The sequence below is a fragment of the Hemitrygon akajei genome, chromosome 8 (genome assembly GCF_048418815.1).
Source record: "Hemitrygon akajei chromosome 8, sHemAka1.3, whole genome shotgun sequence".
Classification (NCBI taxonomy): Eukaryota; Metazoa; Chordata; class Chondrichthyes; order Myliobatiformes; family Dasyatidae; genus Hemitrygon; species Hemitrygon akajei.
In genome coordinates, this window is record NC_133131.1 from 28,399,617 (window position 1) to 28,411,534 (window position 11,918).

At 38.6% G+C, this 11,918-nt stretch overlaps 1 protein-coding gene across 3 annotated transcripts in view; it reads left to right on the forward strand.

The window, feature by feature from the left end:
• Positions 1 to 5,335, forward strand: part of tmem248 (transmembrane protein 248) — a 31,134-nt gene extending 25,799 nt beyond the window's left edge. For 2 of the 3 annotated variants that reach the window (XM_073053519.1, XM_073053520.1), the window contains exon 7: positions 3,299 to 5,335. Coding sequence is in view for 2 of the 3 variants with exons in the window: in XM_073053520.1 (XP_072909621.1) it covers positions 3,299 to 3,319 (21 nt within the window). In the remaining variant the exon portion in view is untranslated. Of the gene's footprint in view, positions 1 to 21; positions 51 to 3,298 lie in introns of all 3 variants that reach the window. The other variant, XM_073053521.1, reaches the window with a different exon arrangement.
• The last annotated feature ends 6,583 nt before the right edge of the window (positions 5,336 to 11,918 follow it).

Here is an 11,918-nt window from a genome sequence, read left to right on the forward strand (position 1 = left end):
AATCTCTTCTTCCTTTTTCAGAACCCTGGGATGTAGTCCATCTGGTCCAGGTGACTTATCTACCTTCAGACCTTTCCTTAGTAATAGCAACTACAATCACTTCTGAACCCTGACATACTCGAATTGCTGGCATACTGATAGTGCTTTTCTCAGTGAAGACTGATGTAAAATACTTAAGTTCATCTGCCTTTTCTTTATCCCACATGACTACCTCTCCAGTGTCATTTTCCAGTGGTCTGATATCCACTTTTGTCTCTCTTACTCTTTATAAAGTACGGTAATGTGCAAAAGTCTTGGGCACAGGTTTTTTAAAAATCTGTAAAGTGAAGAGGCTTTCAAAATGATCAAATGAAATGTTAAATATAATTTACTATAAAAAGTAAACTGTAAAAAAAATCAAATCAATATTTGGTTTGACCACCCTTTTGCTTTTAAAACTGCATCAGTTGTTTTAGGTACACTGTCGTGCAGTTTTATAAGAAATTTGGCTGTAGGTTGTTCCAAGTATTCCTTGAAGAAATTGCCACAGTTCTTTGGCAGACTTTGGCTGTCTTGCTTGCTTCTGTCTCCAGGTAATTCCATACAGCTGTCTGTTGCAGAACTTGTTCTTTTCGCTGAAGATGGTTCTTTATGACCTAGGCCATGTGTTTGGGGTCATTGTCATGTTGCAGAATGAAATTGGGACTGATCAGACGCCTCCCTGATGGTATTACATGATGAATGAGAATCCGCTTGTACTTCTCAGCATTGAGGGTTCCATTAATTCTGACAAGATCACCAACTACATTTTCAGAAATGCAGCCCCTAATTGGCAGGGAATCTCCACCATATTTCACTGTTGGCTGCAGATACTCATTCATGTAGCACTCTCCACTTCTTCTGAGGACAAACTGTCTCTTGTTTAGGACAAAATCAAATTTTAACTCATCAGTCCAGAGCAGTTACTGGTGTTGTTCAGCACCCCAGTCCTTGTGTTTTTGTGCATAGGTGAGTCTCTTGGCTTTGCTTCCATTTTGGAGGAATAGCCTTTTGGCAGCAACTCTTCCATGAAGACCACTTCTGACAAGATTTCTTTGGACTGTAGAGGGGTGTGCTTGGGTACCAGTAGTTTCTCTGAGCTCAACAGATAGCAGTGCTGGTCTTTTGATTTAGAAGGGATGTTGGTTTGATGTGTCTCTTGTCTGCTGCACTCAGTTTCTGTGATTGACCACTATGTTTCTGGTCTTCAAAACTTCTTTAAACTTGGACAGCACATCTTGAAACATCTGTGCATTGCAAAAATTCTGCTCGGGAGAGACCTTGCTGATGCAGGGATGACCATCCTGTGTCTTGTTGTTATGCTCACTCTTCTCATGGGTAAGAAATGATGGTTTGAAAATTAAACTCACATTGGCCACACCTTCCCCTTTTAGTTTGATTCTTTCGCCCAGTTTGATTCCTTCTACACCTGGTTCTGTTTCAGTTAATTAGTTCATTCAACTCGTTATTGATTATTAGTTTAATCATGCACTGGGATCTATACTACAAAGTAATCAAGTTGTTTTTATTATTTGAAAAGTGATCTATTAATGTTGCTTACTTTAACAAAATATAAAATTTTCTCTAACATTTAAGTTTTCTTGGAAAATGAATATTTGGAAATGTAAAATTTGCTCTTTTCTGCTGACACATTAATGCAGAAGAGAAAATAAACATCTAAAAGAGAATTTATATAAAAAGCTAGGATGCCTAAGACTTTTGCTCAGTACCGTACATATGAGAAACTTTCTCTTTCATTTTATTAGTTAGCTACCTTATTTAATCTTTTCTCTCCTTATGGCTTTTTTAGTTGCCTCCTGATAGTTTCTAAAAGCTTCACAATTCTGTACTTTACACCATTTCTTTTTGCTTTTATGCTGTTTTTGACTTGTCAGCCATGGTTGCATCATCCGCACTTTAGAATACTTCATCTATGGAATGTATCTGTTCTGCTGCCATCCTTGTTAGTATCCCCTTCCAATTAACTTTGGCCAGCTCTTCTCTTATGCTTCTGTAATTCTCTTTATTCTACTGCAGTGCTGATACTTCTGACCTTAGCTTCTCTCTTTCAAATTGTAGGGTGAATTCTATCATATTATGATCACTGCCTCCTAAGGGTTTCTTCGCATTAAGCTCCCCAAACAAATCTGCTTCATTATACTACAACACCCAATCCAGAATTGCCTTTTTCCTAGTGAGCTTATCCACAAGCTTCACTGGAAAGCCATCTTGTAGACATTGTACAAATTCCCTCTCATGGGATCCAGCACCAACCTGATTTTCCCAATCTACTTGAATATTGAAATCCTCCATAACTATTGTAACATTGTCCTTTTTGCACGCCTTTTCTATCTCCTGGTATTTGTACCCCATATCTTGGCTACTGTTTGGAGGCCTATATATAACATTTATCAGGGTCTTTTTACCATTGCAGTTTTTTCACACTATCCATAGCGATCCTACAATTTCTGACCCTATGTCAATTCTTTCTAAGGATTTGATTTCATTTTTTTTAACCAACAGAGCCAACCCTCTGTCTACCTGCCAGTACTTTTGATATGCCATGTGTTGTTGGATGTTAAGCTCCCATCTGCAATCTTGTGATGTTCACAGTCATTGTGATGTTCACAGACTCAGTGATGTTCACAGTGAGATACCTGGCAATCGCTAACTGTGCAACAAGATCATTTACCTTATTCTGCATACTGTGTGCATTGAAATATATCACCTTCAGTCCTGTTTTCACCACCCTTTATGTTTCCCTTCCTACCCTCCCCCCCCCCAAATCAGTTACAATTCAACTCATCCCACAGGCTGGTTTTGCCCTATCATTTGCTTGCCCTTTCTCATAGTCTCACTAGAGAATTTTTGTATCTATCTCACTGCATCTATTTGTATACCAACCCATCCTCAGCATGATGACCCCAGTTCCTTTTCAAATTCGCTTAAACAGCAAACATTAGAAACCCAGGTTTTACAGTAATTAAAACGCAAGCTGAAATGTTAACCTACTGAAAATGATATTGATATATTACTATTTGTACCTTACTAGACTTTGGTTGCCCAATTGTGAGCTTCACATTTCATAACTAGGAATGTGTGTAGACAGGAGCATAATCCTGATTTTCTAACTGTTTTGGTTCCAAGTCTGCTTTAGAGTATTAAGTAGTGATTAAGGATGAAAGATAATGATGCAGACCTGGTGACAGATTTCTAGTACTCTAGTTTTCCAGCTTATTTGTTTCTATGGTTGCACATGATTTTTTCTTTCTTTTTCCAGGTTGCACTATCAGAAGCATAAACCTGCTTCATTTTTGGATGTGGACAGGTAGAAGCATTTGCACATTAAGCCCAAGAGAAAGGGCATTGACGCTTTGAATGCAGTGTGTCCTGCAAAGTTGGTTTATTCCAACCAAAGACGTTTTAAGTGCCTGTACTTACTTTGTACATATTTGTAAGGATATATCCAAAACAAATCCATCATTGCATTTCCGTCACATGCTAACTACAGGTTTTTTTTTACAAAAAAAAACATTTGCTGCCATACCAGTCAGGACAATAGAAATGAAGTTCATGAAGACTAACCATGAATTTGGAAGCAATTCCTTTTTTTTTGTTAAAACTTATTGAACCCTTTAGAAGTTTTGAGTTGCAAGAATACTTTCACTAAGGTTGTATCACATGTAAATATGTTGGAAATATGTGCTGTAGTGGTAAATACTGCATTTCTGGCACCAATGGTCTGTTAAGTATTTGGAGTTGATGTGTATATGTGGTTTAGCACAATTATCTCTTGTTAATGCTTGACAGAAAAGTCATCATATTTTGGAAATTTGAAGATTAATGTATAATATAAGTGCATTTTGGTACTGCTTGAGCCTGCAGGAAAGGGATATAGAATTCAGTGTGTATTTTATAATACTGCTGTCCAACATAATTGCTTGCTTAGAACTGCCCAGCACTGGCTGTTTAATGTGTATGGCTTGCAAGTGTGGATATTTTTGTTTATTACCATCTAGTCAAAATGTATCGCATGTATAGTACTGTCAGCGAAATGATCCACAAATTGCCTTAATTACCTTCCTATTTCTATTGGCCTTTTTGTTGTCCTCGTCCATAAGTATTCCAAAATCATTAAGTCCTCTCTAATACATAGTGTAACTTCTTTCTCTTGAATTTTTCTTGCTTATAATGACAGTGATTTATTTGAAGTAAGAAACTCCAAAACTGTCTCAATGATTTGTTTCAGACCTTGAAATAAGGTAGCCTGTGTGATCCCAGTAGCACCTAATTATCATGTTGGCACAGTTTAAATATCAGTAACAAATTTTTGAAATTGGTCTTGCCAATCAAAACCCTAAACTTCCAAGTTTCTGCAAAAGAATCTATCTTGTACAGAACATATTGTCATTTTGTTCTGGTAAAATTACAGGCCAAATGAGGGTAAACAGCTGTTTGGCTACACTTCATAGTTCCTTAGTTACTTCCCATCATTCATTAACTTTTGAAAATGAGCCTTAGTTATTTGCTGCACTGAACCTGACCCAAGTGGATTGTTTGTTTAATCATTGATAACCGTATGGATCCAGACAGCAGTGAGAGTTTTTCATTGAAGTGTGAACAAGTCTCTGCATCATAGTGCACTTTTAATCATTATTTTATTCTCCAAGCAACTTTCTATGAATATCTATATTTCGTACCTTCTGATGTTCGGCTTAGTTTGGGAAAATGAAAGTATTTGATTTTTTTTTTTGTCAGACAAACTTTTCAAATGAGTGTATGTTTGGTTGTGTTAATGCATAAGTTTGTGGGGATCAAATAGTTTATAGCCTGAGATTACCTGATAGAAAAGAACAAAATATCCCATGAATGCATGCAAAGTGTGCAGGCATAAATTAAGGTAAAATAAAATACATTTTAGTCCACCAGCCTTAACTGGTGTTTCAGGTTGGCATGTTAGATGCTCCATGTTGTACCTGTGGCACATCCTTGGAGGTGGCTTTCTTTGCTGCCTTCTGATTTGAATCTGGAGTTGTGCTGATTAAGAGCTATTGCTTAAACTAAGATTGATTGCCTATGTAAGTGTAATTTTTAACCGTAGTTGTGGCCTCAAATCTCAGTTCATTGGTAAAGTGCCTAAGCACTAGTTAGGATGCCCTGTAGTTTGTTTAGGAAGGAAAAGCTTTGTGATTTGTATTGTTGCATGAATGTAATCATAGCACATTATTTTATGACAATCTCTCTCATTTCTGGAATTACTGTGCTTTTGGTAAGATTTGCATATGCTTTTTGCTGAATAAAAGGATCCAATAGTTAAGTGTTGTATTTTCCTTTAATTAAGCATTAACCTGTGATAAGTTATGCATGTGTCTGCATTTCATTGCTTTGGGATGTAAGTTGGTGATTAATTGACAGTGCTTGCTGCAAGACTTGAGAGCTGCCTTAACAGATCAAGTGATTTTTGGGGTAATGTCTTCCTTTTTCCTACATCAGTTGCCAAGAGGCATCAACTCGAGGCGATTCTTGGCAACCAGTTGTAATGAAGTCATCAATATGACTAAGCTGTCTATCACATTAAAGCATTTTCACTGATGTAGGCTACAACAGAAAAGAGCAGAGTTTTTTCCTGACTATTTTCAACATATTGCAGGTCCTAAATAAAGACTGGGGGCACAAAAATTAAAATGGATGAAATATGAAGACATTTCAACATGCACTGAAATATTAATTGGGTTGCTTGGATTTCTAAATAGTATGTATAGTACATCATTAAAAATTCACAGTCATTCCACATTCTCCATTTCCATGGTACTTTTATGCAAGTACCAAGGTTGTTGTCGATTTAATGTGTTTCTGGACATGATGTTGGAGAAGGCTGCGAAACAGTGTACTCTGGAACAGCTGAGAATCACAGACTACAGTAATTCTGTCTTTAACTGCATTATCTGGGCAAAATGTTTGAACCTATTAATAATACAAAGACTATATTTGTAAATCCATGCTTTAAAAAAAGAGTTGGATTGCTTAAACTTGTTAATGTTTGCTGGATACTCATTGTAAAATATGTATGTAAGAGATTATATCTGAAATTTTGGAAATTAATAATTTTTATGGTGCCCTCTGCAAATTTTCATCTCTGGAAAAAAATCTATCCTACTCAGATCTGTACAATATATTTAAGATCTGAATATTTTAAGTTATAAAAGGCTGATGAAGTGAATACAGTATGTGCCATCTGTATTGATTTTCAGAAGACAAGCCCCATACTACAAGTCGGCTAGCAAAAAATTAAGGTCATTGGAATAAAAGGGTGAAGTTATTTTTCAAATAGAAGTGCAACAAATAGTGGTGTTTGTTAAGGTTAATGCAGGAAATACTTTTTGATTTCAAAATTTCAAAATTTTCCCCTGGAGACTTGTCCAACAATGAAAATGGTCTGCAGTTGGGGAAAAAAGGCTGGCAATGCTGGCAGAATACACAAATATTTTTTTAAAACCTGACTTGTGAAGTGATGCGTTTTGGCAGAAGAAAATGTGCAGGATTTAGGACATGATAGATTTATGCATGAGTGCATAAATCTTTGAATGTGGGACTTGAAGTAGTTAGCTGAATGTATAAGACACGGTGCTTCATAGTGGTAATAGAAGAAATGTAAATTGCTGAGCAATGGGGAAAGAAGAAGAAGGAGGCTTGAGATTGCTTCAGAGCTGATGAACTGGTTTTGTGCCATTTTTTTTTCATTATCTTCCTAGTCTTTGATGGGTGTTTTTTAAGAGTATCATATCACGCTGGTTGCATCAAAATATCCATGTTGTATGACTTTGGAATTCAACTATAATTTTCCATCTGACAATTCATCAGTGTCTTGTAAATTGAAAAGAGAACAAAAAGAGGAATTTGCTAGCTGCTTTATCTTTATGGCTCAGCTGTAAACTTTTACTCTCCAATGCACTGGCAGAACTATCTTTGGATGTCAGATATCAACTGCTGCAATACTTTGAAATGTTCTTGATTCCTGCTGTGTAAATGAAATTTACTTCACCTCCACTGTACTCCCTCTTTATCTCCCCCACACCCCATATAGTTATAATGGCTTTTACAGGTATGGTCACTTTGAGCACACTTCCCTTGTTCCCCTGTTAAGATTTAAGACAACAGGACTCCCAAAAGATTTGTCGTCATGCTTCCTTGCCCCGATGAGACTTTCTCCCCTTGTCCTTTAATACTATTGTCAGTTTTGGGGGAGGCAGGGGGTGCTTCAGAGGTATAGTTTCCTTCCACTTCTACCTGTCAGACAAATGTGTGAGGCATAATTTTTGGTCACATCATGATTCAGGACATGCAGGTGTGACTTCTCATTTGTTCTTGAATTTGAATGTAAAAAACTGCACATTATTGGGCTTTTCCGATTACCTTGCATTATAGATGTCTCCCATTTTGAGCAATCTTTCCACATATCTCAGTTCAGCTACATTTTCACAATTTTGAGAAAGGTCCTAAGGCACAAAGAAATCTTAAATTTTATTGTAGCCAAACTTGATTTATGCTGTTAATTTGCATCAGCCCTAGTGAATAACCAGTAAATTAATTACAGAGGACTATTTGGTGTTTCAAACAGCATTTTTAAAAAATTGGCTATCAAAATGGTTTAACCATGCAAAAACAAGCAGATGCTTTATCTTCAATCCTAGTTCACAGGCAAATTGGACACTAACTGCTTTCCAGAAACAATCCCATGTAACTATTTTAATAAAGTTTTATTTTTCAAATGTTAACTTAATTCCACGTGATGTTTTCTAAACTTTGGGAATCTGGTAGCTGAGGAAAATGGGAGTGGCTGGATGGAACTAAGTAAATGACTTCCTAACACTGCTTGAACATTAATTTGAATGCTCGCTACCTGCATTGCTGACACAGCGTGTTTCACTTTAATCTTAACAATTATCTGCACTAACTATGCCCTCATTTCCACATTGCCTCTGTATTGTTTCTTAACCACCTTTAAATACTCTGGCCAGCCAGCCTTTGGCTGGTTGTGTACTATCTGGAAAATTTCAATCAAGTCCTAGTGAATTAAATTCAAATTTCTAGAAACCTGGGTTTTCCAATTGCTAAATCTCGCTCTCCTTGCCTTGCAGTTGGGGGTTTTTCTCCTCTTCGCTGGCTTTCATATTGTCAGGTCCATTTTAATTTCTACTGAGTCCACAGCCTCAATTACTTAATCCTTTACATAAACACAAAAGATTCTGCAGAGGCTAGAAATCCAGAGCAGTGTGCACAAAGTTCTGGAGGGTCTCAGTAGGTCAGGCAGAGCCCTCCAGTACTGTTAGCCAGACTTCGTCCTTCCAACACTTCTGACTTGCTATTATTGATTTTCAAAACCCTACTTAAAATTTGCCATCCTTTTGGTATTTTTGCTGTCCTTCCATTTCAGTTTTTAAAACCTGAAGCTATCCTATAACACAAATTAAAATGTAAATTTTCAGATCTAAAATGCTGGGAAATTGATAATTGAAAATTTTAACGAGTATTTTGTTAATTAAAAGGAAGGCTTTTAGTATTACAACACTAATCTTACTGTGACTTTCTCCACAGAAACTGTGACACTGGAAAAGGTTACAGGGAAAAATACCAGTACAATTCTTAATTGGTACACAATTAATATTGGTTATGACTTGGAAACTAACTGGTATATCCAAACTTTGTGGTGGTACTATTTAAAATGGTTACATTTTTAAACTTGTATTTAAACTTTGTCACTTTTATTTAAACTTATCTAAAGAGTGAAAACGAAATGCTGGAAATACTCAAGGTTGATGGTAGTTGTCGATGTGAAGCATTGTTTCTCCCTACAGATGCAGCCTGACTTAGTGAGCATTTCTAGCATTTTCTGTTTTTATTTTCCATCTTCAGTTTTTGGCTTTTATTTTAATCAATAAGAACTTGAATTCACTTAGCCAGCTTGTCATTCCATGGTTTAGGACTAGAACTGCCCTCCTCAAGGCTGTAGGCATAGTGCTCAAAGTCAGGAAGATGTCAATTTTGAAAATGTAAATTAGCAGAATACTAATAGAGATGGAGAGAACAAAGGAGGGTTGAAATGTTCAAAGGACAATATTAGTGAAGCAAATGATGTTGACAGAATGCTAGATTGGTGTGAGAGCCCTATTCAATGAGTGGCTCCGATGTATAGAACTAACTCAATCTGCAAAAGGTTTCAGGCTATGAAAAATGTTTCTTTTTGTTTTAAATAAGCAGGGATAAGACAAGTCAGCCTTGTACAGTCAATGGCAAATGAGTATAAAATTATGGGTCAGAAGGCAAGAATGACCACGATTACTTGGGGGGGGGGTCATTGAGATTTTGGGGAACCATCTGCTATTGTCTTAAGCAACACGCACAAAATGCTGATGGAACGCAGCAGACCAGGCAGCATCTATAGGAAGAAGTACAGTCGACGTTTTGGGCCGAGACCATTCGTCAGTTCTTTGCTATCTCCTCTGGTTCCATGCACACTTTTCCACTCTCACACTCGATTGGTCCCATTCTCTCATGTCTTATCCTCTTGCTCTTCATATATTTGTAGAATGCCTTGAGACTTTCTTTAAACCTGCTTGCCAAGGCCTTCTCATGGCTCCTTCTGGCTCTGCTAATTTCATTCTTAGACCCCTTCCTGCTAGGCTTATAATCTTCTATTATTACCTAGTTTTTTGAACTTTTGTTAAGCTTTTCTTCTTAACTAGATTTTCAACAGCCCTTGTACACCATGGGTCCTGTACCCTACCATCCTTTCCCTATCTCATTGGAATGTACTTGTGCAGAACACCATGCAAATGTCCCCTGAACATATACCACATTTTTGCTGTACATTTAGATGCGGAAAAACTTTTTCACCCAGAGAGTGGTGGATATGTGGAATGCTCTGCCCCAGAAGGCAGTGGAGGCCAAGTCTCTGGATGCATTTAAGAGAGAGTTAGATAGAGCTCTTATAGATAGCGGGGTCAAGGGATATGGGGAGAGGGCAGGAATGGGGTACTGATTGTGTATGATCAGCCATGATCACAGTGAATGGTGGTGCTGGCTAGAAGGGCCGAATGGCCTACTCCTGCGCCTATTGTAATTTCCCTGAGATCATTTGTTCCCAGTTTGTTTCCAAGTTCCTGCCTGATAGCTTCATATTTCTCCTTACTCCAATTAAACGCTTTCCTAACTTCTCTGTTTCTATCCCTCTCCAATGCTATGGTAAAGGAAATAGAATTGTGATAACTATCTCCAAAATATTCGCCCACTGAGAGACCTGACCAGGTTCATTTCCCAATACCAGATCAAGTACAACCTCTCCTCTTGTAGGTTTATCTACATATTGTCAGGAAACTTCCCTGGAAACACCTAACAAAACCCCTTGCTCTAGGGCAATGCCAATCAATATTTGGGAAATTAAAATCTCCCACCATGATAACCCTGTGATTATTACACCTTTTCAGAATCTGTCTCCCTATCTGCTCCTCAATATTCCTGTTACTATTGGGTGGTCTATATATTTGGGAAAAAAAAACACACAGTGGTGTTACTGGGTGTAACCCTTCCTGTTTTTAAGTTCCACCCACAGAGACTCAGTAGACAATTCCCCCATGACTTCCTCCTTTTCTGCAGCCGTGACACTATCTCTGATACGCCACCACCTCTTTTTCCTCCCTCCCTGTCCTTTCTCAAACATCTAAAGCCTGGCGCTCTTTAACCATTCCTGCACCTGAACTATCCAAGTCTCAGTAATGGCCACAACATCATAGCTCCAAGTACTGATCCATGCTTGAAACTCGTCCACTTTGTTCATGATGATGCTTGTATTAAAATGATACATCTCAAGCCATAGGTCTGAGCGTATCCCTTCCCTATCACCTGCCTATCCTCACTCTTGCACTGTCTTCAAGCTTTCTCTATTTGTGAGCTAACTGCCCCTTTGTCTCTTCAGTTCCCACCCGCCAGCAATTCTAGTTTAAATTTCCCAATAGCCTTAGCAAACCTCCCTGCCAGGGTATTGGTTCCCCCTCTGATTCAAGTGCAACCGTCCTTTTTGTACAGGTCACGCCTGTCCCAAAAGAGGTCCCCGTGATCCAGAAATCTGAATCTCAGCCCCCTGCCCCAATCCCTCAATCATGCATTTATCCTCCACCTCACTCTATTCCTATACTCACTGTCACATGGCACAGGCGGTAATCCTGAGATTGCTACCTTTTGAAGTGCTGCTTCTCAACTTCCTAACTCCCTGCAGTCTGTTTTCAGGACCTCCTTCCTTTTCCTACCTATGTCGTTGGTTCCAATATGTACCACGACCTCTGGCTGTACACCTTCCCACTTCAGGATATCGTGGACGAGATTAGAGACATCCCAGACCCTGGCACCTGGGAGGTAAACTACCATCTGTGTTTCTTTCCTTTGTTACAAAATTGCCTGTCTGATCCCCTAACTGCCTTCTTCCTTTCCCTACCCTTCTGAGCTACAGGGCCAGACACTGTTGCTTCCCCCGCTCCCCAACTGTACTCAAACAGGAGTACATATTGTTAAGGGGGACATCCACAGGGGTACTCTCTAGTATCTGACTCTTGCCTTTCCCTCTCCTGTTACCCACTTATCTGTCTCCCAAAGCCCCGGTGTGACTACTTGACTATAGCTCCTTTCTATCACCTCCTCATTCTCCCTGACCAGACAAAGGTCATCGAGCTGCATCTCCAGTTCCCTAAGGAGCTGCAGCTGATGCAGATGTGGCCATCCGGGAGGCTGGGAGTCTCCTGGACTTCCCACATCTGACACCCAATACAGAACACCGACCTCACAGACATACTTACTGTTTTTATTCCTCACAGGTAACCTACCTTACCTTGACTCATTATTGCCAAAGC